General features: G+C 48.7%; 2 protein-coding genes across 11 annotated transcripts; one reads left to right on the forward strand and one right to left on the reverse strand.

Moving 5' to 3' along the window:
* Positions 1–222: 222 nt before the first annotated feature.
* On the reverse strand, positions 223–16258 carry ABCD4 (ATP binding cassette subfamily D member 4). Of its 10 annotated transcripts, XM_058739648.1 has the most exons (19): positions 16053–16256; positions 11977–12095; positions 11708–11835; positions 10414–10553; positions 9107–9223; positions 8582–8707; positions 7909–7959; positions 6402–6496; positions 6023–6144; positions 5831–5922; positions 5568–5657; positions 3660–3868; positions 3389–3480; positions 2961–2997; positions 2522–2571; positions 2039–2091; positions 1686–1762; positions 917–1032; positions 223–745 (listed from the first exon to the last, which is right to left on the reverse strand). In XM_058739648.1, the coding sequence occupies exons 1-19, from the start codon at positions 16088–16090 to the stop codon at positions 677–679; spliced, it is 1821 nt and encodes a 606-aa protein (XP_058595631.1). In that variant the 5' UTR covers positions 16091–16256; the 3' UTR covers positions 223–676. The 10 variants fall into 10 exon arrangements, 8 of the variants coding, with proteins under 8 accessions (XP_058595631.1, XP_058595636.1, XP_058595635.1 ...); XM_058739650.1 differs by lacking the exon at positions 223–745 and having other exon boundaries at positions 1686–1742; positions 16053–16258; XM_058739653.1 differs by lacking the exons at positions 11708–11835; positions 11977–12095 and having other exon boundaries at positions 16053–16254.
* A 6608-nt stretch (positions 16259–22866) lies between these two features.
* On the forward strand, positions 22867–23264 carry LOC131518256 (NADH dehydrogenase [ubiquinone] 1 alpha subcomplex subunit 3-like). The gene has a single exon (XM_058740824.1). It carries the CDS (start codon positions 22965–22967, stop codon positions 23211–23213), a length of 249 nt encoding a protein of 82 aa, XP_058596807.1. The 5' UTR covers positions 22867–22964; the 3' UTR covers positions 23214–23264.
* Positions 23265–26929: the final 3665 nt, after the last annotated feature.

The raw sequence follows: 26929 nt of genomic DNA on the forward strand, positions 1-26929 counted from the left end.
TAGTTGTACTTGGGTTAAGACAAGAACAGAAGGGACCTAGAGGTTATAGGTACAACCAGCAAAGGGAAAGTGGAGATACGGGGTGAAGTGAAAAACCAGGCACAGAAGGTTCCAGTACTGTGGAGAGTGCTACTTCCTTCCCACCCAGCTCCCAAATACAAGTCTGTGGATTCAATTTAAAGGTCATCTTACAATGAAGAGGAAAGAGAAGGGAGAAAGCTCCAATTTTTAAGAAATGTTTATCTTTTCTTTTTAAAAAAGTTATAAAATTCAAGTGGTTGATTAAAGTTAAAAATCTATTGCCACAGAATTTAATGAATTTAAAAGATTTCCGGATCTCTGGACTTGAAGCCCAATATTCTCTCCACATTGATCCTACATTTCTCATAGATCTCACACTTTCAGGTTTTTCTTTAGAAAACACAATCTGAGGTCATTTGTAAGCAATCAGCACTTGGGAGTGCAGGGAGCTCTGGCTGAGACAGCTGGGGGGCCTGGCAGGACTGGGTGCCCCATTGGGAGCCACACCCTCGCTGCCAGCTCTCCCTGCACAGCACAGGACCTGTGAGGCGGGCCAGGGGACTCCCTTGCCCTGCAGGCCTCGTAGTCTCTCCAGGGGGATGCCGATCTGCCCTGAGCTTGGCACTTCGTCCAGTGGCCAGCCACACCCTTGGCTTCATTCCACTTTGATTCTGGTCAGTTCCCATCTTCCTTCTCCACAGAGTTTCAGAACCAAGGAGTGAAACTGCAAGAGACCACCACCACGCATAGATCAGGCTGGCCCGGCCACAACAAGAGGAGGCCATCCATTCCCTGCCCTCTCTGCTGCCCCCGCTCCCCATTTTGAAGGGCCCCTGGCCAGGCCCAGCCTTTGGGCTCTTCCTCCTCCTTAAGCCATCTCTGTGAGCTTGGGTACCTTCTCAAGGCTGCGCCGATGTCCCACACTGATGAACGTCATGCCCAGCTGCTGGCCAATGCGGTAGAGCTCACTCTCCACCTCCTCAGTCAGGGCGCTGGTGGCTTCATCAAGCACTGAGGGCAGAAGCCGGAGGGAAGAGATAGGGTCCTGCCCCTGCCCACCTCTGCTTCTCCAAACCGCACTTACCTCTGGCTGGGACCAGGGGAAGGCTAACGGCTGCTCTGGCTTACAGGAGCCCTGCCATAGGGAGAGCATGGCCAAAAGAGCAGAGGGCGAGGCTCTACCTGGGAAGCCTTCTACCAGCGGCAGGACAAAATCCCCCCTCTTCCTGTAATAAGCACCAGCTCCGCCTAGAACCGCTCAAAGCAGGGATTCTTAGTTCCCCCCAGGATGTCAGTCCCTGAAGAAGTTCACACCTGCCGTCCCTCTCCAGGCAGAGCTGGGGGGAGGAGTGTGGCCCCCTTATGGACCGCAGAGCCCGGGGGCATAAAATCACACGCTCTTTCAAGGCTGGCTCCGGCTGCTGCAATGGCAGAATGCTTAGGAACTGGTGGCACATCCAGAGCCGCCCTGAGGATTCCAAGAGCACCCTGCTGCCTCATGGGCAGAGCCCGGCCATCCTGTCCTGCAGGGACAGAGATGCCCAGTCATGCACAGGGGTGCTCTCCTACCCACGTGAACGCCTCAATTATACACGAACACACACGCACAGACACCTCTGTGAGCACACGGCACCTGGCACGCACACCTGTGCGGCAGGCCTCACCTGCGTACTTTGGCTGCAGGTAGAAGAGCCGGGCAAAGGAGAGCCTCTGCATCTCTCCTGGGGACAGAACGTCGTACCTGAGGAGTGGGAACGAGAGCACCACTAGAGGAAGGAGTAATAGACTGGCTGTTGCACAGAAGGTCAAGGCAAGAAGAGGTTCCCATGGCAGGAGCCAGTGCTGAGACAGATGGACAGCACCCTCCTCCCTTCAACGACACTGCAGCCCTGCTGCCCACGAGCTGAGGTCCCAACTGTGCTCCCGAGGCCATGAACATGCCCTTGATGGGCCAGCAAATACCTGGAGCCCAGTCTTTGGGGGAGATGGCTCTGAAGCACCCCAACTCCCTTCTTACCAGTTCCAATCGACCTGCTGGTCCAGACCTTCTGTCCTCGCCACCAAACTGGACTGTAACACACCCAGAGGGAACACTGTCCGTGAAAGGGCCCATCCCTGCTTCCTGTCACCCCACCCCACCCATCTGAGACAGAGCTCCATCCTTGCGGTGCACCATGGCAGGACGCCGTGAGAGCAATCTGCCGCAGGCAGAGAGGAATACCTCGTTAACTGCACGGTTTAGATTTGCTGGAGCATGATGACAAGAAAAAGCAGACTTACTTGGTGTTTTGTTATCATTTTAAAATTCACTCCAGAGAATGCACCCCCTTATTGCCTGTACATGCCCACAGCTCCTGTCGCCACTTTATACTCCACTCCCCTGATCCAGGCTCCGACTTCCAGTCCCAGGCCCAGGCCAGTCGGCTGGCTCTGCCGGACCAACACTTGCGGTCGGTGCTATCAGGTGGGCCTGGACCTCAGGGTCCCTGCCCGCACTCACCAGGCCTGCCAACTCCAAGAACCTCACGATCCTCTCATCGTCGGTAGAGCCTGCAACACAGAGAAGCTTTCCTCCAGAAGTCAGCTCCTTCTGGGTGGCCAGAAGAGATGGGGTACATCATGGAAGGGGGCAGAGTGGGGGAGGGGGGGCACTAGAATCTGGGCTAAGGCTCTGCAGGGACAGGTTATGGCACTTAACACAGAAGGGAAGGGCCAGGTGAAGGAAGTAATCTCTTCCCTTCCTCCAGTGGGCATGTCTCCTCAAGGAGAGGAAGACAGAGCAAGAGGAGTTTGCAAAATCATAAGCCGTTGAAGAAGAAAACCAACCCGATACCAGCAGCCTTGCTGGAGCCTCTGCCAAAAGGCACTGGCGAGGCCACAGCCAGGCAGAGTGGGGACAACTGACATGGGAGGACGTGTCTCAGCGAGTCCCAGCTCACCTGAGTCAGGGTAGATCTCCTTTAGGGGATATATCACCTGACAAAACAAAACCACACAGGCCTCAGATGAGGGCCAACGAGAGGTGGGGCGGCACACAGCCCATCCTCCCTCAGAAACAGCCCCAGGAACCGCCAAGGCCAGGCTCCTCTCCACCTGAGGACGGCAAGGAACACCCGGGCCAAGAGTCCAGTGGGAGAGGTTGAGCCGGCAGATGGTGGGGCAGGGCCCCCAGAATCCAACCTGCCCCAGGAGCCACTCTAATGGCCCAATCCACGGATGTGAATAGAAAGTTCTTAGGGCCAGGGCATTGCTAGGCAGGGGCCATTTTATTACCCCACCTGCTGCCCCAGAACTCTCTAGCGCAGAGACCCGTCATACTGCCAGAAGCCTCAGCGAGGGCAGGGGTAGGAGTGGGCTCCACACTGACCTGCTCCCGAAGGGTCCCATCAGTGAAGAATGGCTTTTGTGGCAAGAACAGCACCCCGTGGGGTCCAAAGTCCGTCAGCATCTGCACTGAGCCTGCAGAGCCCACAGAAACCTCCATTTTGAGATCTCCTAGAGTAACTGCCTCTCACTTCCTTTCCTGACAAAAACACCCGGATTTTTACACACACACACACACACACACACACACACACACACACACACACACACGCACCCCAGCAGCTGGCTCAGAGGCAGGGAGGGCTGGTTCTCACCCCGTGTGCTTGTCCAGAGGCTGCCTAGAACCCGGAGCAAGGAGGTCTTGCCGGTGCCTGTGTTGCCCGTGATGAGCAGACTCTGACCTTCAGAGATCTTCAGGCTCAGATCCTTGATTAAGGGTTTGTTAGAGAAGGGGGCACAGATGGAGACCCGCTCGAGGAGAAAAGCTGTGTCCGTTGGTTCTGCGGCTGGCCAGTCTGGGGCCCTGTGATTAAGAGGAGGGGAGTGTGGGGAAGATAAGTAGTGTGTTTTGCCAGCGGGGAGGGTCTTGTCCTTGGGTGGGGGGTCTTACCTCTGAATAGAGGGGTGGTTATGGGCTAAACTATGTCCTCAAAATAACATGCTGAAGTCTCAACCCCTAGTGCCTCAGAGTGTAACTGCACTTGAAGATAAGGTATTTAAAGAAATGACTGCATTAAAATGAGGCCATGAAGATAGGGCTCTGATCTAATACAGCTGAGGTCATTTCAAGAAGGAGAGGGTCACCCGGGTGGCTCAGTCGGTTAAGCGTCCAACTTTGGCTCACGTCAGGAACTCATGGTTTGTGAGTTTGAGCCCCACGTTGGGCTCTGTGCAGACAGCTCGTGGCCTGCTTTGGATCCTCTGTCCCCCTCTCTTTTTGCCCTTCCCCTGCGTGCTCGCTGTCTCTCTCTCAAAAATAAACATTTAACACAAAAAACAAAAAGAAAAGAAAAGGGAGAGGCTCACACACAGGGAAGAGGCCAGGAAAGGGCACAGGGAGAAGACAGATCTGCAAGCCAAGGAGAGAAGCCTCAGAAGAAACCAACCCAGGCAATAACTTGATCTGGGACTTCCAGTCTCCAGAACTGCGAGGAAATAAATGTTGGATAAGTCACCTGGCCTATGGTATCGTTAGGGCAGCCCTAGCAGACTAACAGAGGTAGGGCTGGGGGCACCTCCTTTATTCCAGGCTTCGCAAAGCCCCGCACGTGACTCCTTACCCTCACTTGGTAGATGAGGAAACCAAGTCAGGTGGCTAAGTAACTCCCTCGGGGTCACAGGGCTGAAGCTGTCTAACTAGAAGACGAGCGGGTTTTCATAGCGCGTGTAACCAGGAGCTACGACAGGATGGGCATGGTGGTCATGAAGGGATCTGGAGCTGCTGGGTCTGCGCAGACACCCATCTCCCCCGGACAACAGCACCTCTGGTCTCCTGTGGCCACTGCCCCATCTCCCCAGCCCGAGGCCCAGAGGTGCACGAAGCCTGAATTCTGAACAGGGCAACAGCTCAGGCTTTAGTCCCTAAGGAGAGAGTTGTGTGTGGTCCCTGGAATTCAGGCTGTTTCCATTTCTGAAAGCTTTCTCTGTGGCCACTGTTCAAGTACTTTCTGTGAACTGTGATTCTAATCCTCGCAAGCACCCTGAGAGGAAGGTTCAGTTACTGTCCCCCTTACAGAGATGAAGAAACTGAGACACAGAAGAACAGTTAAGTAATTAGATCAGGAAAAGCGAGGACATGAAACAAATCCTCAGTTGCACAGAAAGGTCAGAAACATCACCGAGCATGCAAGGAGACACGAATAAAGACGTGTGGGTGTGAGCGAGGCAAAGGGAACAAGCATGCCCTGAGGAAAGGGGTAGGTGGTGGGGCTCAGTGGGAGGGGTACCACTCAGATTCGTCTTGTTCTCACAGGCCCAAGCGGGTGTGCGCACTTGCTTCCGGCAGCTGAGGAAGTTGTGAATGAACACAACAGATGCCAGAACAGCAACACTAACTGTGAACATGTGTAACGTGTCGGGCATGAGGCAGCGATCCCCTTCATTTGCTCCGCACATTTCTGCTGCACGGCTGGGCAAGAGCAGGGCTCCAGGGCGAACCCGAACTGGGCACCCCCAGAGCTGCCTCCTCAACCGCTGTGCCACCCTGCCAGGCCGGCACCCACCTGTCCATGTCCCACTCGCTCTCATCCAGGATCTCACCACCGTGCGACTTCGAGGACATGTCCAGAAGGGTCTCCTCAAGTTCCCCGATCCTGGGCAAGAAATGAAAATCTGAGGAGGGTCTGAAGGCCCAGGTGAAGGTGTTAGTCTCCCTCTCTCACACCCGCTAGCATATGGTTTTTCTGTTCCTTTTTTTCATTCAGCTACTTCTCCAAGTGGCACATGCTCTGCTCAGGACGTGGGGAGGGGCCTGACGCGGCCTCACCTGTGCGTGTAACCAGCCACGTCTGAGAGGGTGCTGGAGAGGTCGATGAGCCGGGTGAAGCAGCTGATGAGGTAAATGCACACAAAGGCATTCTGCACAGGACAGGGAGCACTGATCAAAGGCCTGGACTCTGAGGTCCTGGGCACTTGGCTGAAGGGGATGGCACGAGGGGTCAACAGGGGGGATTCTCACCTTGCTGACCACGGTGCTGAGCTCTGTGGGGCTCAGGTCTCCATAGACACCACCGAAAATAGGGATTGCGATCACAATGTAACTCAGGATGCTGCCCAGATAGTCAAATGTGTTGATGCCGACTGTAGAAGACAGAAACCCCTAGGATGAGAGACGCAGGAACCATTCATGCGCTCTGAGGGAGGAAGAGCCAAGCAGGGCCAAGCTATTCCCTGGATCATTCTCCCGAAGGTACTCATGGCAAAGGCAGTGGCTCCTTGTGGCTAATTCCTTCATCAGAGCAAAGTGATTCGTGCAGAGAGAAAGCAGGGAGGTGTGGGAAGGGAAGGGGACTATCCCAATCCTGTGGCTCCTGCCTCCGGGGGCTCCCTCTACCTACTGTACAGCCACAGCTCCTTGGACATCAGCTCCCTCTGGGTCTGAAGGAGTCTCTGCAGCCTGCGGTCTGTCCTCATGTGCTCCACGTGCCCAGCTCTGGCGAGAAAGGCTGGGGTGTCCACGGGGCCTGGAGAGCCTTACTCCAGGCCAGGGGACCCCTCCATCCCTCATCACGTATCACATGCTCCTTTAGGGACCAAGCCCATTCAAATAGTCTTCACCTCAGACCCTTCCTGCTACTAGCACCCATTCATTGCCTCGTTTTCTCAACACAGTGTTGTCTGCAGAAAGAACATGAACTCTAGATTGGGCAGAGCTGGTTCAAATCTTGGCTCTGGCCAATTACTAGCTGGGTGACGCTGATAAGTTACTTAAGCCTCAGAATCTCAGTTTCTTCTTCTATAAAATGGAGCTAATAGCACCTACATAACAAGTCAAAGTGAGAATTTCTAAACTTAAAGCACCAGGCATAAGAGGGGCCCTCAATAAATAACAGCTGTTATTGCTAAACAAATATACAGGTAGTCGCTATGTGGCAGGCCCTGTACTAGTTAGCCAGTGAGATAAAGAAGTGGATAAAATAGTCCCTGTCCTTGAGCTCCCAGGTCAGGGGGGACAGGTAGACACTGCATCCTCCACCTGGCACGTGGAAAGTGTCAGAGGGACAGAGAAGCCATTGGAAACCACCCAGAGCTCCAACAACTAACCTGCTTTCCCCAGAGCTTCTTGAGAGGCTGCAGAATCCAAAAACAACTTAGCACAGGCCCAGCCCTACCCACCACACAACCCAACCCCACCTTGCAGATTCCTAGTATCCTTGGCGCCCCCAAGTGGTGGCTGCTACAAATTTCAGCAGAGCTGGACAAGTGCACAAGTCCCTGGGCAATGAGATCCAGATAATTCAATGCAGCTTCCACGAACACCTCTGGGCCCTGAGCTATTAGTCCAAACAACGATTCCAAAGGCCTCCAGGAGGCAAGGCCCAGGGACTTGCCCTGACTGAGGGAAGGAATGAAATTTCACAATGCTGCTGTCAGGAGACCAGGTGACTCTTTGTTCCACTTGAACAGTGTTAAGAACCAGGTCTCCTGATCTCCTGAGGCTCCCTTTCCTTCTTTATGCTACAGAGACAAAGGATTGGCCTTTGACTCTTTGATCAGCCATCAGGCAGTGGCAGAAAGCCATTTTAAAGAGGGTAAGACAAAGGCAGAGGCAATGCCTTACAATCCTCACCAAGATGTGAAGCATTCACTCATTTCATTCTTAGAACAAATTTAGGCCCCATGTTAGGCCACTAGAAGGGACCAGCTTCAGAAGCAAAAATCCCTGGACATAAGGATGAGGCTGACAAGGTCAGTGAGATACGGGGATAGGGTCATAGCCAAATGGAAATACTCGGCCCCTAGGCTCAGTGATGGTGGGAGGGCTGTACAATTCGTCTTCCCTTCTCTGCCATCTCTTCCATCAGCTCTGATGAGGCAGAAGGGAACTATCCCCACCTGACTCACCTGAAGAAAGCAGCAGGCTCAGCATTGACCCGGATCTGCATGTGCTTGAACCTGCGCAAACCAAAGGGAAACGTGTGCTGACAGTGGCCAGTACTGGCCCCTCTCCTTTCGGAGGCCTAGACTAAGACCTCCCAAGAGGAACCCAGCTCCACCTCGAAACTGTGGCCGTCCTGGCGTAGCCCTTCCCTGAGCTGTCATAAGGCGGGAATCCCAGGACCTGTGTGGGGTGACAGACGCCCTGCAGACAGGGCAGCTCCTCAGCTCCCCAGAGGACAGGTGCATTCCTGCCCACACCACCGCCTCCCAGGGCCCAACTTGAAGGAGGGGGGCCCGAGAAGCAAGAACGGGGGCTGGATCCATCGGCTGAGCCAAACCAGGGAGGTTGGAACAGAAGCACATGAGAAGGCCAAGGGATGATGATGGCCAATCGGACGCTGTCCTCGGTGCTTCTCATGTATCATCTCAGTAATCTTCCTCACCACCCTCTCTGCAGGCAACGGTATCACCCCTTTCAGAGATGGGATCACTGAAGTTTAGGGAGGTTCAAGACCTCACCCAAGAGCACGTGGCTAATAACTAGCACAGGCTGGGATTTGAATGAGGCTGTCTTACTCTAGGTCTCATTCTTTAGCCACTATGCTCAGCCCAGGAACCTCAAGCAAGAGAGACATACCTGAAATCCCCCTCCAGCTTCTCCTGCTGCACCAGCTTTGCCACGATGGGCCCCATCAACATTTTGTTCACCACGGTTCCCAGAATGAAATACCCGAAGATGCTCATAGGCCCAAGCCAGCCTGTGCTGAAAAGCAGAGGGGTAGGGGTGGGGGTGGGGAGTGTGTGTGTTGTGTGTGTGTGTGTGTGTGTGTGTGTGTGTGTGTGCGACACGTATGTCTGCAGGGCTCAGCCCTGATTCTTGCTCACTTTCAGGCACCAGTTGTCCAGTTTCAGCCAGCAGTCCTGTGGGACCTCTGCTCCTGTGTGGGGGGGCGTTTGCTACCTGATCTAGGCGGTCAGAGTACCAGGATCCCTGTGACACTGAAATGCCACGTCTCAAGGGAGGGCAGGGGGGCGAGCACAGGACAGAGGAAGGCTTCCTGGGCTACAGGTAGGAGGGAAGGAAGGCCCGGACTTGGGAGAATTTGTGTGAGTGAGTGACCTCGGGGGAAACACCTGGCTGGGGGAGGAGGAGAGGTGTCACCTTTGGAAGCACTGGTAGGTGTAGTAGAGGAGGGTGAAAGGCGAGATGATCAGTTTGCTAGCCATGCTGCTGAGCTGCCGGCAGAACCGTTCCACGTCCTGGCTGATGCGCTGGTCCCTGGAACCAACAACACAGAGCAACTGGACCAGGGAGCAGGGCAGAGGGTGGAGAGAGTGGAGACAGATTCCGGTTACCTCTCATCCTGACCTTGCCTTTCGGCACTGTCAGCTACGATCCCAGGGAGAGATGGACCCAGATAAGCACTGGTTTTCCTAGAGGCACCGAGACCCTCAGGACCTTTAAACGGGGTTCTGAAGAGTGGCTTCTTAGGGTGCCTCAGTTTACCCCTCAGGAAAAGTGGCAACTGAAAGGTCCAGCACCCAAGGGTCCTGAGCAGCACCAGAGAAAGACACGAGGGTGGATAAGCCGAGTTTCTGGATGAGCAGAAAAGCTATCCCGTCTACCTAGCTCCTCCCAATCTCTTCTGCAAGCCCGAGCCTCCCCCATTTTAACTATCTGGCTACAGAGGCTTCATATGGGGTGAGCCATGGAGAAGCCTAGAAGAGAAAGAGGCAACAGGCATCCGAAGAATCTTTGCTGCAAAGCTCAGCTTAGGCTGAAGAAAGCAAGAAAGTGCCTGAGGGTGGTGGGTGGAGAGGGAATGAGTATGAGGAGGGACTCCTCAGGTCCCACTGCACCGCCGGGGGGCCACACTGACTCCTATTTCCAATGAGAGACATGACCCTGGGCAAGTCACTTGCATTCTCTGGGCCTCAGTTTCCTCACCTGTAAAATAACAAGAGCGGACTCACACTGGAACCCTGGTCATGTGCCAGGCACCGCGTATGTGCACTCCATGACAATCATCTGAGATATTCTTCAGATAGGAACTGTCATCCTCATTTCCCAGAAAGGGGACCTGGGGCTCAGTGAACTAAGGCCTATAAACTGGGAGGGGACAGAATGAAGATCTAAATCTTACACGGAATCCTAGGCAGCAGTAATTTTCTACTGCCGAAAATCCAAGAGCTGTTCTGCTCCCGAGGACACTTTCTTCGGATGGTGCCTGGTTTGGAAATGCAGGACATAAAACGGACAAAGGGAGCTGCTCCTATCTTTTAGCTCCCTATTCTCAGCCCTGCGGCCCCTCCAGGGAGCCTCCAGGGTCTCCTTCCCGTAGGGTGCTCATCAACACTTGCACCTAACTGTGGATGAGCTCTCAGGGGCGTGCAGCAGGGACTCTCCAGGGCTGAGCCAGCCCGACAGGACCCTGCAGACGGTAGGGAGGACCGAGAGCGGGCGCCTACGGGTTATCGACGTCATCCCGCAGCACGTTGAGGGTGTAGTACACACGGCCCTGGAAGTAGAAGCGGTGAAGGTGCTCGGTGAGGTCCTTTCTCCAGCTCACATACAGCAGGTTGCAGGTGAACTGGTCAAAGCTCTTCAGCTGTGCAGCGGGGAAAGCAAGAGGAAGGGAGCGAGAGGGAGAGATGGCTTACTGCAAGCCTCAGCCAGAAGCTCAGGGCCGGCAGAAGGCCTCTGCTGACCAGTCCCAGCCCACTCTGATTATTCTCTGTCCACTCAGGGCTTCTGCTTGTTTCAAGTGTCAAGTCAGGGGATTCTTCCCTCCCTCCCGTGCTCATTCCTTCACGAAGCACTAAAGGGCTTATCAAAGCCAAGACAGTAATTGTTCTGTCTTATGCTGAGAGCAGGTGAGCTTCTGGAGACTGGGAGGGTATTTCTATGCCATTTATGTTCTTACTTTTCTGTCCCCCAAAGCTGAGAACAGGGTTATGTACACACAGGTGTTTCCTTCCAGAAGACCCATCAAAAGTGCCCCAAGTGTGATGAGAAGTGACTTCCCCAAGAAAGCAGGTAGTACAGGCAGACAGAGCATCAGGCTTGAGTCCTAGCGGAGGCCTGACTCTCCCTGTTCACCACTGATGGAGCACTTACACGCTAAGCCTGAGGCAATGACAATGAGCTCAGTCTGGCAAGAAAACAATGACAAGGGTGTGAGGAGTATTACAGCAGAGGTTAACTCAAAGTATTAGTTAAGCAGAGAAGAGGGCAGGGTTTGGTGGACAAAACATGAAGGAGAATGCTAAGGAGGACTTGAAGGAGGTGACAACAGCAGAACCTTGAAAAGTGAGCGGCATTAACCGAGGGAACAAGGGTAGGGAAGGAGGCTATCCTGCAGGAAAGCCGCAGGTGCAAGGGCCGGGAGGTGACATGGTGCCAGGCTGAACCATGGCCTCAGCCCCACAGAGAAGCAGCAGCCCCCTAGCTGCTGATCCCCAATTTCAAGTGCTCTGAGCTCCCTGAAGCAAGAGTCCCGGGAATGGAAGGGACAAGATCATTTCTGCTAAATACCGATTTAACCGGAACCTCCCAGCCTAGTCCTGGAAGCTTGAAACACCTGAGGAATTAGGCCCAACAGCAAGATCAATGCCCTGAACAGGGCTCTGAACTCCAGTTCCCAGAAAAGGGAGGGAACACGCCTCTCACAGCTTGATTCCTGCTTCCTGGTGGCTAAGTCCCACTGGGCATTCTGCTTACACTAGGCTGGAGAAGAAGAGAAACACACGGAGAACACCTTACCATGGAGTTGAGAATGATGAGCACGACAGCCAGGAATGTCAGGGTCTTGAACCCATCCAAGTCTTTGTTTCCCAGGACCCCATAGTACTGGCTTGGGATCAAGCCAACCTGGTAGATCACCAGTTGTTCTGGGGTGGGGAAAGGAGTCAGAAATCAATGATGAAGGATGAGAAAACGAGAAGGGAGGCTTCCCCTTGAACACCTGCCTCATCAACTCTCCAGAGAGAAGGAACCCCAAAGCCCCCTCCAACCTGGGCTCACTCACTCACCCAGCAGGGCCACACACAAAAGGGTCAGGAACATCAAAGCATTCTGGGATGACCAAGAGGGAAACAAAACCTTCTGTATCTGCAGGAACCGCTGGAGAAATTGCAGATCTAATTTGGGCCTGAAGAAGAGAAGCAGAGAGAAACCTAAGAGAGCCATTAAGCCTTAGAGAGCGGTTACCAAATTTCTCTACATTGTTCTATGGAGGGGTCCAGGCCAGGCAGCAAGAATGTGAGGAATAGATGGGAGAGAAAGGAATTTCTGTAAGCTGGTAAATGCTATAAACGGTTATTTACCAAAAATCTACAGCTAAAAAACAGTTAATGAAGAAACTTTAGCCACATCCTCTATACGGTCCCAAACATGACAAGAAAGCCCATCAAGGATTTTAAGGTTCTGGTTAGATCAATAAAGCAAGAAAAATAAATGAGGTAAAAGAATTAAAAGGGGAGAGATTAAATGGTCTTTATTTGCAGATAATGTGATCAATTACCCAACAAACAGCAAATCAATAGGCAAATGATGGAAATAAAAAGAGTTCAGCTAGATATAGGGTTAACATACAAATCTCAATAGTGTTCTATACCAACAATTACCAACTGGAAAATATAAAGAAAATAAGATGTCATTTACAAAAGAAAAGCCTTAAAACAACTACAAAATATCCAGAAATTAACTTTTAAAAGGAGTGTATAAGACATTTTGGAAGAGGAGCGCCTGGGTGGCTCAGTCGGTTAAGCATCCGACTCTCGATTTCGGCTCGGGTCATGATCTCAACATTCATGAGATGGGAGTCCCTCGTCAGGCTCTGTGCTGACAGCGAGGAGCCCATTGGGATTCTCTCTCCTTCTCTCTCTGTCCCTCCCCTGCTCGTGTGTGCAAGCACATGCTCTCAAAAATAATAAACATTAAAAAAATATACATTTTGAAAGAAAACAGAAAGCTCTGTCATAGGATGTGAAAGAAGACTTAGATAGAGCTGGGATGACTTAACATTCTATAAAGATAGGGGCACCTGGGTAGCTCAGTTAAGCATCTGACTTCGGCTCAGGTCACGATCTTGTGGTTTGTGAGTTCAAGCCCCGTGTCAGGCTCTGTGCTGATAGCTCAGAGTCTGGAGCCAGCTTCAGATTCTGTGTCTCCCTATCTCTCTGCTCCTCCCCTGCTCGTGCTCTCTCTCTCAAAAATAAACATTAAAAAAAAATTTTTTTTAATTATATAAAGACCTCATTTCTTTTTTTTTTTTTTTTAACGTTTATTTATTTTTGAAAGACAGAGAGACAGAGCGTGAGCAGGGGAGGGGCACAGAGAGAATGACACAGAATCTGAAGCAGGCTCCAGACTCCAAGCTGTCAGCACAGAGCCTGATGCAGGGGCTGAAACTCACAAACCATGAGATCATGACCGGAGCCGAAGTGGGACGCTTAACCACTGAGCCACCCGGGTGCCCCTATAAAGACCTAATTTCTAACAGAAGTAGCCTATTAATTCTGTATAATACCAATCACAAGCAGAACTTCTCTGAGGAACTTTATAAGGAAATATAAAGGCCCATGAATAGCTGAGGGCAATTGTGAAGAACAGAAAAGGAGGAGGAAGAGACTCAAACCATCAGTTATTAAAACAAATCATATTGCAGAGCTGTGGTTTTATTTTTTTTTTAATTTTTTTTTTTCAACGTTTTTTATTTATTTTTGGGACAGAGAGAGACAGAGCATGAACGGGGGAGGGGCAGAGAGAGAGGGAGACACAGAATCGGAAACAGGCTCCAGGCTCCGAGCCATCAGCCCAGAGCCTGACGCGGGGCTCGAACTCACGGACCGTGAGATCGTGACCTGGCTGAAGTCGGACGCTTAACCGACTGCGCCACCCAGGCGCCCCAACAGAGCTGTGGTTTTAATACAGGAACAAAAAGACCAATGGGACAGAGACCAAAAAGAAAAAACAGACCTATGTTTACATGGGCACATAACAGAGGCTGTATCACAAGAAATGACATATTGATACGAACACCTGCTTATACTCAGTAAGCAACACTATATGCCCAGGACTGTTCTCCATGTATTTTACATGTATTAATTCATTTGGTTGCCACAACCCTAAGAGATGGAAACTACATCCTATTTTATGGATGAGGAACTAAAGCCAAAGAGGGTAAGTAACTTGCCCTGTCACCCACCTGGTAAGTGGCAGCCTTAGGGTTTGGATACAGGCCACCTAGGTCCAAGAAAGTGAGCTCTTAACTATGCTCCAAAGGCTAACTTCTAATTATTAATTCATTAGCTATAATTGAAAAAGGCAGAGGAAAATTTAGGTCATTACCTCACATCATCTAGAAAGATAAAATTTAAAAACTCCAAATATTTGAAAGTCTAAAGGTGAAACGCAATTCTATTTAGTTAATAGAAGGAACTGCAGAAGAACATCTTAATGAAGATACAGTGGGAAGATACTCCTCAAATAAGACCCCAGACCCACAAATTTTTATAAAGGGGAAAACGAATGCACTTATTACTTTTGTGTGTGTGTGTGTGTGTGTGTGTGTGTGTGTGTGTGTGTGAGAGAGAGAGAGAGAGAGAGAGAGAGAGAGAGGAGCAGAGAGTGAGAGGAAGAGAGAATTCCACAAGGGGCAGAGACAGAGGTAGAGCGAGAGTCCCGAATCGGGGCTTGAGCTCACCTGAAACGGGGTTTGAACCTGGGCTGAAGTTGGATGCTTAACCAACTGAGCCACTCAGGCACCCCACGGACTTATTTTTGCTCAACACAGTGCCATGGGTTAAATTAAAAGACTTGGAGAAGGTGTGTGCGGAGTGTAAAACCAACAAGGAATCAAAATCTACAGCATACAATGAATTCCTACAAGTCAGGACAACAGGAAATCCATAGAAAAGTGAGAAAAGGGGACGCCTGGGTGGTTCAGTCGGTTAAGCATCGACTTTGGCTCAGGTCATGATCTCACGGTTCCTGAGTTCGGGCCTCGCATTGGGCGGGCTCTGTGCTGACAGCTCGGAGCCTGGAGCCTGCTTGAGATTCTGTATCTCCCACTCTCTCTGCCCCTCCCCAGCTCATGCTGGCACTCTCTCTGTCTCAAAAATAAACATTTAAAAAAAAAGAAAAAGAAAAGTGAGAAAAGGATACAAACAGGCAATTCAGAAAAGGGGAAACCCAAATGCTTATTAATACATGAAAATTAACACAAGGGGGTGCCACCTTACAACCCATCAGACGGATAAACATTAGAAAATCAAACAATACCAAACGTTGCGGGGATATGAAGAAGTCAGAACCTTTATGCAATGCTGCTGGGAAGTATAAACTGATGTGACCATTCCAGAGAATAATTTTGCAGATGTAGGTATGACCTAGCATCCTACCTGGGGGGGTGGATAATCCAGAAAAATATCACCCATATCCACAAGGAGACAAACGCCAGTATGTTTGCGGTGGTTAAAAACTGGAAGCAATCTAAGGGAATATGTAAGTAAAATGCGGTCTAATGTATGTAGAGCAGCATTTCATGCAGCCCCGGGAAATGAAAACTAGATTACTACTGAACATAGGATCTCAAAAGCATTACGTTGAGTAAAAAAGTTTAAAAACAAATCACAGCATATTATAACTTATGGAATTCAAAACCACTATATACCTTTCAAGGTAACAAATACGCAAACTTGTATACACTGGGCTGTACAAACACTCTTTTAATACACCAGAGTGGGGCGTCTGAGAAGGGGGGTGAAATGGGACTGAGAATAAGGAACGAAGGAAGATACAAAAACAGAACACAAGAGGGGCTTACACTGGACCACAGTGTGCCAAGAACTGAGAATGACGATTCATTCGATTCTGTGCACTTGAAGTTCTTAGGGGGGCGGGGGGGGGTGGGAGCCAGTTCCGAGGGAGAGGATCCCACAGAGTGCTGGAGGAGGCCTCAGATCGCGGGAGGGTGGGCGCCCCCTCGCAAGCTCCTCTTGTGCCCGGACCTGGCCGAGGGCGGAAGGCAGCGGGGCCCCTTCCTCACCTACCCCCGGGGAGGGCACCCTGAGGCCCGGCCCTCCTCCCCGGCCGCCCTGCTCACCTGGCGCCAGCCCCGGCCGCCGGCCCCGGGACCGCCATAAGCCGGATTCCGCCCTCCGCCGGAGCCCCGCGGCCCCGGAGTGGGCTTCGGGAAGAGTGCAAAGAGCACGCGGCTAGCCGAAGAGGGGAGGGGCCATGGCGACCACGGAGACGGGCGGATAGAGAGGAAGGAGCCGGGCGCTGCGGCCGCTCCCGGAAGCGACCCGCTCCTCGAAAAGAACCAAAGAGTGCTGAGAGGTACATTCTGTGGAGCAGGCGCTTTACAGCGCCCCCTGCTGGATCCGGAAGATTTCCCTTTTGGCAAGAAGTAGCCAAGAAGTGTGACTGTTTTGTGACAAGTATTTTAGACTCAGAATATAGATTTGTCGTACATTCTCCCAAAGAAACCGCAGTGGTATTTTAACAGTAAATCAGGATTCCGGATTGCAGTTGTAACGAAATCCAACGTTGCGGTGGTGTAAGTGATCGGGCTTTTTCCCTTATGCCTTCATGGAGTGGCCACTGTTTCCCTCTCACCGTCTTTCCAAGTGCAATTGCCCTGGCCCCGAGCTTTTCCATGGATGGCTCGCTCTCAAAATTAGTTCAAATGTCACCTTCTCACCCTACCCAGAATATGTCTTCCTGCCCCATCATTCCCTATTGCCATTACACGTATTCATTCATTCATTCATTTTAAAGTAATCTTGGGGTGGGGCGCCTGGGTGGCGCAGTCGGTTAAGCGTCCGACTTCAGCCAGGTCACGATCTCGCGGTCCGTGAGTTCGAGCCCCGCGTCAGGCTCTGGGCTGATGGCTCGGAGCCTGGAGCCTGTTTCCGATTCTGTGTCTCCCTCTCTCTCTGCCCCTCCCCTGTTCATGCTCTGTCTCTCTCTGTCCCAAAAATAAATAAAAAACGTTGAAAAAAAATTAAAAAAAAAAATAAAGTAATCTTGGGGCGCCTGGGTGGCTCAGTGGGTTAAGCGGCCGACTTCGGCTTGGGTCATGATCTCGCGGTTCGTGAGTTCGAGCCCCAGGTCGGGCTCTGTGCTGACGGCTCAGAGCCTTGAGCCTGTTTCAGATTCTGTGTCTCCCTCTCTTTGACCCTCCCCCGTTCATGCTCTGTCTCTCTCTGTCTCAAAAATAAATAAACGTTAAAAAAAAAAATAAAAAAAAAATAAAGTAATCTTTACGCCCAGTGTGGAACTCGAACTCATAATTCCGAGATCAAGAGTGGAATCTTCTACCGACTAAACCAGCCAGGCGCCCCACTTTTATTTTCTTCATTATAATTATCACTGAAGCCATCTTGTTTCCTTGCTTATTGTTTGTCTTCACCTATAAGAATAAACTTTATTTGATCAGGGACTCTGCCTTGCTCCTTTCCGTATACCTAGTATCTGGAACACTGCCAATACTTAGTAAGTACTTAATAAATATTTGTGAAATGTTGGAGAACCAAATGCTTGTCGTCTTATTACTACTGTGCCCAAAGGGAGGTGGGAAATATATCAAGAAAACAAGCAGCGTGCAGAGAAAGACAAACACCATATGATTTCACTCAATGTGGAATTTAAGAAACAAAACAAAAGAGCGGGGGGGGGGGGGTGGCGGGGAGAGAGGCAAACCAAGAAACAGGCCCTTAACAGTAGAGTACAAACGGATGGTTAACAGGGGAGGGGGGATGGGAGGTTGGGTTAAATAGATGATAGGGATTAAACAGTACACTTGTCCTGATGAGCAGTAGGTGATGTGTGAAATTGTTGAATCACTACATTGTATACCTGGAACTATAACACTGTAAAAAAAAAAAGAAAAAAAAAAAAGACAGAGAGAGAGAGAGAAAGAAAAAAGAATAAATCTAGCAGCTTGATCTCACAGGGCCCTAAGTTTGAATCTGGATGAACCTCCTGTCTTCCTTCAATCCTTATTAAGTGTAAGCTATATGCCAATAACTCAGCAAGACACATGCATCACCTGTCTTCACTGAGCTTGTGGTCACCCTGGAAGGCCCACCTGTTGACAATTACAGTGTCTTCATGAAGTGTGGTGACAAAGACCTACAGCAGCAAGGTTTCTCAAACAGGACAGTATTGACTTTTTGGGCCTCATAACAAGGGAGTGTGCCTGGGTGGCTCAGTTGGTTGAGCATCTGACTCTTGATTTCATCTCAGGTCATGACCCCAGGGTTGTGGGATCGATTGTTCCAGTATCAACTGGATTTAATAATATATTAGTTTAGGGGCATCTGGGTGGCTCAGTCAGTTAAGCGTCTGACTTCAGCTCAGGTCATGATCTTGCAGTCTGTGGGTTCAAGCCCCATGTTGGGCTCTGTGGTGACAGCTCAGATCCTGGATCCTGCTTCAGATTCTGTGTCTCCCTGTGTCTCTGCCCCTTCTCTACTCACACTTTGTCTCTCTCTCTCAAAAATAAATAAAAATTTTAAAAATTAATATATTAGTTTACATTTCTAAATTATCTACTAGGTAATTTCCAACTCTTAAATCCTGAAGTGGGGATAGTGGGAAATCTGACAGAACACCTAAAAATTTTAAAAATATTTCCTTAATATCAAATATACTATGATCACGTGTCTAATTGTCTTATAGCTGTGATTTTTTTTTTAATTTTTTTTTTCAACGTTTTTTATTTATTTTTGGGACAGAGAGAGACAGAGCATGAACGGGGGAGGGGCAGAGAGAGAGGGAGACACAGAATCGGAAACAGGCTCCAGGCTCCGAGCCATCAGCCCAGAGCCTGACGCGGGGCTCGAACTCACGGACCGCGAGATCGTGACCTGGCTGAAGTCGGACGCCTAACCGACTGCGCCACCCAGGTGCCCCATAGCTGTGATTTTTTTTATAGTTAAAGAATAATCAGGATGCAAATAAGGCCCACACATAGCAGTTGATAGATGCATCTTTTGAAACTCTTTTAACCTATAGATTCTTCCTCCACCACCTGAGGCCAACCGTCTAACTGGTTTCTCTGCTTAAATTCTTGTTGCTGCCCTAATCCAGTTCTTACACAGCAGCAAAGGGAATCTGCAAAAATGTAAACTCCTTTACATCAACACCTCACTCAGACCTCAGTGCTTCAAAGGGCTCTAGGGCCTTGGCCCCACCTACCACTCCAACTTCTTTAGGGGCCAGGAAACAACCCTGTTCCCCTTAACTCTTCTGTTAATTTCTACTCTTCCTTCTGTCCCCAGTGTAATGTCTCTTCCCCAGAAGTTCCTCTCCTAACTGCCCCCTCTAAAGAAAGACTCCATTATTCCCTCCCCCAGTACCCCATTTTTTCTCCTTATAGCATTGTTGTTGTTTTTTTCACTCTGTGTGTTTGCTTCATTAATGCCTCTCTCTCCACAGACTGTCAGCTCCATGAAGGCACGGACCACGGGCCTGTTGTGTCCGCCCTGACTCTGCTTCCTTTGTGTAAAAGCACTCAGTACGGGCACAATAAATACTTGTTGAACAAAGATCAGTTAGACAACCCCTAACCTCACAAAACACACAGGTCAGTGTCTCTGTTCATACTTTTTTCCACTAGGACTGAGCGTCCCCTTTTTCTAGCTACTGGACCTCTGGGCTACTTCCTCATTCTTATACACAGACGAGCAGAGCAAAGACCAAATTGGTTAAGGAAAACAAAGGGAAGTGATGTGGCAATAACTATCAAATTTCAGATGATACAGTGGTTTCACTGCACTCTTATGAATATATTGACCCAAGAGCACAAAGAGTTAATCACAGGGCTGTTTCTGCAGCATGGTAGATAATAGCAAAATCCTAGAAGCAACCAGAATGCATATCAAAGGAGGAGCAGTTAGATAAAGTGTGACACAATCACTTTGTAGAACATGCTTTGCAGCCCTTAACAAGAGAACAGTGTCATCACCAAGATGGTTAAGGGCATGGACTTCAGAGTCAGGTTACAAGGGTTCAAATTCCTGTGTGATCTTGGGCAAGGTACCTCAGTTTCCTTATCTGTGAAATAGAATAATAACTGAGGGTTGTTGTGGGAAATAGTAAGTTAATACATGTGAAATACCTGAACAGCCTGGCAATGAGGAGAGCTAAATGTATTATATAGTAACATGGAAAAAATGCCCGTGCTATACTGTTTAGTTTGGTTTTAGTTAACTATTTTTTAAGTTTGTTATTCTTTTAGTACCAGTTAACTGATTTTAAATTTTTTTTTTTTCAACATTTTTAATTTATTTTTGGGACAGAGAGAGACAGAGCATGAACGGGGGAGGGGCAGAGAGAGAGGGAGACACAGAATCAGAAACAGGCTCCAGGCTCCGAGCCATCAGCCCAGAGCCTGACGCGGGGCTCGAACTCACAGACCGCGAGATCGTGACCTGGCTGAAGTCGGACGCTTAACCGACTGCGCCACCCAGGCGCCCCCCAGTTAACTGATTTTAATTGAGAAATTTAAAAATGCAGGCATCTGGCTGGCTTAGTCACTGGAGCATGCGGCTCTTGATCTCGGGGTCATGAGTTCGAACCCCATGTTGGGCGTAGAGAGTACTAAGAAAGAAAGAAAGAAGGAAAGGAAGAAAGAAAGAGTTAAAAAAGCATGGTAAAAAAAAAATTCACACGGGATAATAAGGCATATAATGAAAAACAAGTCTGTCTCATATCCCAGAGACCCCTACCATTCATGGTTTCTTAGGAATCTTTCCAGAAATATTTTATGTATATGTGGATTTCTGTGTGTGATTCTTCTCTCTCTCTCTCTCTCTCTCTCTCTCTCTCTCACACACACACACACACACACACATATACACACACTCACACACCCATCTTTTCCATTTATTTATTTATTTATTTATTTATTTATTTATTTTTAACGTTTATTTATTTTTGAGACAGAGAGAGACTGAGCATGAACGGGAGAGGGTCAGAGAGAGGGAGACACAGAATCTGAAACAGGCTCCAGGCTCTGAGCTGTCAGCACAGAGCCCGACGCGGGGCTCGAACTCACAAACTGGGAGATCATGACCTGAGCCGAAGTCGACCGCTTAACCCACTGAGCCACCCAGGCACCCCCCATATTTTCCTTTTAAACACTCCACCTTGCAACTTGCTTTTTATGCTTTATAGTATATCTTGGAGCTATTGTTCCATACCATATACACCTACCTCATTTTTTTCTGCTATAAAATACGTCACCCAAAAAAGAACCATTATTTATCCACTTCCCTACTGATGGATGTTGCTAATACATAGAATACTGCAGTGAATGCTAGGAATTTACCCAAGGGATACAGGAGTACTGATGCATAGGGGCACTTGTACCCCAATGTTTATAGCAGCACTCTCAACAATAGCCAAATTATGGAAAGAGCCTAAATGTCCATCAACTGATGAATGGATAAAGAAATTGTGGTTTATATACACAATGGAATACTACGTGGCAATGAGAAAGAATGAAATATGGCCTTTTGTAGCAACGTGGATGGAACTGGAGAGTGTTATGCTAAGTGAAATAAGCCATACAGAGAAAGACAGACACCATATGGTTTCACTCTTATGTGGAGCCTGAGAAACTAACAGAAACCCATGGGGGAGCGGAAGGAAAAAAAAAAAAAAGAGGTTAGAGTGGAAGAGAGCCAAAGCATAAGAGACTCTTAAAAACTGAGAATAGGGGCGCCTGGGTGGCTCAGTCGGTTAAGCGTCCAACTTCAGCTCAGGTCACGATCTCACGGTCCGCGAGTTTGAGCCCCGCGTCGGGCTCTGGGCTGATGGCTCAGAGCCTGGAAGCCTGCTTCTGATTCTGTGCCTCCCTCTCTCTCTGCCCCTCCCCCGTTCATGCTCTGTCTCTCTCTGTCTCAAAAATAAATAAACGTTAAAAAAAAATTAAAAAAAAAAGATTAAAAAAAACCTGAGAACAAACTGAGGGTTGATGAGGGGTGGGAGGGAGGGAAGGGTGGGTGATGGGTATTGAGGAGGGCACCTTTTGGGATGAGCACTGGGTGTTGTATGGAAACCAATTTGACAATAAACTTCATATATTGAAAAAAAATCTGAAATCACTATCTTCTTTCTTAAATAAAACAAAGAAACAGTTAAGAATACTGCAGTGAATATCCTTGGATATAGCCAAAATATGGTTATGTTTAAAAGAAGCCATACTCCATATTTTGCTTTTACAATGCAATGTTTGTGTGTGTATGTGTGTGTGTGTGTGTGTGTGTGTGTGTGTGTGTGTGAGTATGCACCCATTGGAAATGATAGGAATCTGTAAGAATTAGGAATGAAAAGAATAGAAAGAGGACAGTTTGAGGACACCTGGGTGGCTCAGTTGGTTGAGAGTCTGACTCTTGGTTTTGGCCCAGGTCATGATCCCAGGGTCATGGGATCGAGCCCCAAGTCAGGCTCTACACTGGGTGTGGAGCCTGCTTAAGATTCTGTCTCTCTCTTCCTCTGTCCCTCTCCCTCCACTCGTGGGGTCTCTCTCTCTTTCTCTGTATCAAATAAAAAAATAAGGGGTGCCTGGGTGGCTTAGTCAGTTGAACATCCTACTCTTAGTTTCAGCTCAAGTCATGATCTCACAGTTCGTGAGTTCGAACCCTGCTTGGGATTCTCTCTCCCTCTCTCTCTGCCGCCTGCTTGCTCTTTCTCTTAAAAATAAAGAAATTTTTAAAAATTTAAATGAATAAAACTAAAATTTAAAAAAGAGGACAGTTTGAACAAAACAGTTTGTATATTTAAAGTGGTGCTTTTTTTAGGTTTATTTATTTATTTATTTTGAGAGAGAGTGTGTGTGCACACGCACAAGTTGGGGAGGGGCAGAGAGAGAAGGAGAGAGATAGAATCCTAAGCAGGCTCCATACTCTCGGAATGGAGCCCAATGTGGGGCTCGAACCCATGTACAATGAGATCATGACTTGAGCCAAAAAATCAAGAGTTGGACACTCAAGGACCAAGATGGATGGCCAGGAGACTCGCAGCCTTCCTTAAGGATGCCTGGGTCAAGGTGCTGGTCGCATCCTTCACCACTGGGGGCCTCGGTATAATTCTGCCCACCGTTAGCCCCTTCACCAAATATGCCACCATGATCAACCAGGCCACGCCCAACAACTATCCAGTGCCCCTCCAAGATGATGGGAACATGCCCGATGTGCCCAGCCAGTCCCAGGACCCCAAGGTTCCAAGCTTGGAGTGGCTAAAGAAACTATGAGCACCTCTGGTAACTTGGAGGAGGCCTCCTCCCCTGTGGCCAATAAAATGCAAAAAGTGAGAGAGAAAAAAAAAAGAAGAGTTGGACACTCAACCAACTGAGCCACCCAGACACCTCTAAAGTGGTTGTTTTTTTATTTAAAAATTTTATTTTTTTTTAATTTATTTTTTTATTTTTTTATTTTTTTATTTTTTAAATTTTTTTTTAACATTTATTTATTTTTGAGACAGAGAGAGACAGAGCATGAACGGGGGAGGGCCAGAGAGAGAGGGAGACACAGAATCGGAAGCAGGCTCCAGGCTCTGAGCTGTCGGCACAGAGCCCGACGCGGGGCTCGAACTCACGGACCGCGAGATCATGACCTGAGCTGAAGTCAGACGCCCAACCGACTGAGCCACCCAGGCGCCCCTATTTAAAAATTTTAAAAAAATGTTTTTATTATTTATTTTTGAGAGAGAGAGAGAGAGAGAGAACGTGAGAGGGGGAGGGGCAGAGAGAGAGGGAGACACCGAATCCTAAGTAGTCTCCAGGGTCTGAGCTGTCAGCACAGGGCTCGACGCAGGGCTGGAACCCACAAATCATGAGATCAGAACCTGAGCTAAAGTGGGACGCCTAACAGACTGAGCCTCCCAGGCGCCTCTAAAGTGGGTTAAAAAAAATGTTACTCACACAATGCAACCTTCTCAAAAGTTGTCTCCCAGTATAGAAACAATTCAGTCACCTTCTGGCTCCCCCAGCTCTTGATTTACACCTGTTATAGACAAAGTTGTTTCTGCCTATCTCCCCTGTCTTGCCTAGTGATCCTTTTATCCTGCAACATCCAGCCCAGTGCCTGGCACACAGAAGTGTTCAGCAAGGGGCGCCTGGGTGGCTCAGTCAGTTAAGCGTCCGACTTCAGCTCAGGTCATGATCTCGCCATTCGTGGGTTCAAGCCCCACGATGGGCTCTGTGCTGACAGCTCAGAGCCTGGAGCCTGCTTCGGATTCTGTCTCGCTGTCTCTCTGCCCCTTCCCTCCCTTCCCCTGCTCATGCTCCGTCTCTCTCTCTCTCTCTCTCTCTCTCAAAAAATAAATAAACATTTAAAAAAAAGTGTTCAGCGAACACTTTTGGAATGATGAAGCTAGCCCCCTAACCCCCAGTCTTCCTGTACATAAAATTAGGATGATAAAATGAATCTGCAGCTCACAGCCATCATAAGACATTACTGAGTGATGTGAATGTTCTTGAAAAAGATGAAACAGTGTGTAAAAACACTGAAGAATAATCACTTAATCTGAAACTTATCCTACAGGCTGACAAGGTCAAACTACCTGCAGTGTAGCTGGTTCAAAGGCCCAAGGCAGCTTTCCAGTATGAGACTAGAATGCTAAATTTGTTTCCAGACAAAAGGGGGACACAGCAGGAGGAACAAAGTTGTGAGCTGAGCAGAGCCCTGCTGTCCAGACTTCCAGATTTGAAACCACGTGGGCCTGTTCCCGCTCCAGAAGTAAATCATTTTGGAAAGATTATGCCCCCTGAGCTGCACGTCTGTTAAAAAGTTGGAGCCTTCATATTAGAAGTCATTCAAGGATTCCAGAGTAATCTTAGAGTAATGAGGAGCTGAGATTGGGGACAAGAATAATTCATTCAGGGGCACCTGGCTGGCTCAGTAGGTAGAGCATAAGACTCTCTTTCCTTTTTTTTTTTTTTTTTTCTTTTTTTAAGTAGGCTCTATGCCCAATGCGGGGCCCAACACGGGGTGCAATGGGGCATTTGATGCTGTTATAAGCATCTTACCCTGAGATCAAGACCTGAGCTGAGATCAAGAGGCAGATGTTTGACCTACTGAACCACTCAGGCACCCCTAGAGCATGAAACTCTTGATCTTCAGGTCATGAATTCTTTGGGTACAGAGTTTACCTAAAAAAAAATGTTAGGGGCGCCTGGGTGGCTCAGTCGGTTAAACGTCCGACTTCAGTTCAGGTCATGATCTCGCAGTTTGTGGGTTTGAGCCCCGCATCGGGTTCTGTGCTGACAGCTCAGAGCCTGGAGCCTGCTTTGGATTCTGTGTCTCCCTCTCTCTCTGCCCCTTCCCTGCTCATTCTCTCTCTCTCTCAAAAATAAATAAACATTGGGTGGGAGAGAGCCAAAGCATAAGAGACTGTTAAAAACTGAGAACAAACTGAGGGTTGATGGGGGGTGGGAGGGAGGGGAGGGTGGGTGATGGGTATTGAGGAGGGCAGCTTTTGGGATGAGCACTGGGTGTTGTATGGAAACCAATTTGACAATAAATTTCATGAAAAAATAAAATAAAATAAATAAATAAATAAATAAATAAATATTAAAAAAAATTTTTTAAGGGGCGCCTGGGTGGCTCAGTCGGTTAAGCGTCCGACTTTGGCTCAGGTCATGATCTTACCGTCCCTGAGTTCAAGCCCCACGTCGGGCTCTGTGCTGACAGCTCAGAGCCTGGAGCCTGTTTCGGATTCTGTGTCTCCCTTTCTCTCTGACCCTCCCCCGTTCACGCTCTGTCTCTCTCTGTCTCAAAAATAAATAAACATTAAAAAAAATTAAAAAAAAAAAGAAAGAAAAAAAATTTATTTATTTATTTATTTATTTATTTATTTATTTTTTAATATATGAAATTTACTGTCAAATTGGTTTCCATACAACACCCAGTGCTCATCCCAAAAGCTGCCCTCCTCAATACCCATCACCCACCCTGCCCTCCCTCCCACCCCCCATCAACCCTCAGTTTGTTCTCAGTTTTTAACAGTCTCTTATGCTTTGGCTCTCTCCCACTCTAACCTCTTTTTTTTTTTTTTTTTTCCCTTCCCCTCCCCCATGGGTTTCTGTTACGTTTCTCAGGATCCACATAAGAGTGAAACCATATGGTATCTGTCTTTCTCTGTATGGCTTATTTCACTTAGCATCACACTCTCCAGTTCCATCCACGTTGCTACAAAAGGCCATATTTCATTTTTTCTCATTGCCACGTAGTATTCCATTGTGTATATAAACCACAATTTCTTTATCCATTCATCAGTTGATGGACATTTAGGCTCTTTCCATAATTTGGCTATTGTTGAGAGTGCTGCTATAAACATTGGGGTACAAGTGCCCCTATGCATCAGTACTCCTGTATCCCTTGGATAAATTGGATAAATGTTAAAGAATAATTCATTCAACATTCAAGTAAGTGTTTACTGAGCACATATTCTGTATGTGCCCAGCATTGTTCTAGGTGTCAGAGATACAGCAGTTTCAAAACGAAGTCCCTGCTTTCACAGCCCTTAAGCAAATAATACAATAAACAAATAAAATGATATTAAATATAAGTCCAAGTACACTATAGAGGGCGTCATAGGTACAGTCCCCTGGGACACACATCCTGAATGTTTAGCACCCTGAATGCTCTCAGATCACATCTGTGCAAGTGATGGGAAGGAAGCAAGATGGGGCAAGAGGGAGAAATCAAGCTGAGAGGCAGATCTATCTAATGATAGCCTCAGTCAACTCCATGGGGAACTCCAGATCTAAAATGGTCCCTCTGAGTTTCCTCCTTTCTACTTGGCCCCAATCAGTCCTTGGATGTGGGCTACCTAGGGAAAGTCACAACCTTGGACAACTCTGCTCTGAGGCAATCCTTGAAGGGACTGAGAGCTGAAAGCTGTCTGCTGACTACACTCCCAACAGCTGGGCAACAAGTCCCTCCTCAAGGAAGGGGATCTGGCTGC

This window comes from Neofelis nebulosa, chromosome 7, assembly GCF_028018385.1.
Source record: "Neofelis nebulosa isolate mNeoNeb1 chromosome 7, mNeoNeb1.pri, whole genome shotgun sequence".
Taxonomy (NCBI): Eukaryota; Metazoa; Chordata; class Mammalia; order Carnivora; family Felidae; genus Neofelis; species Neofelis nebulosa.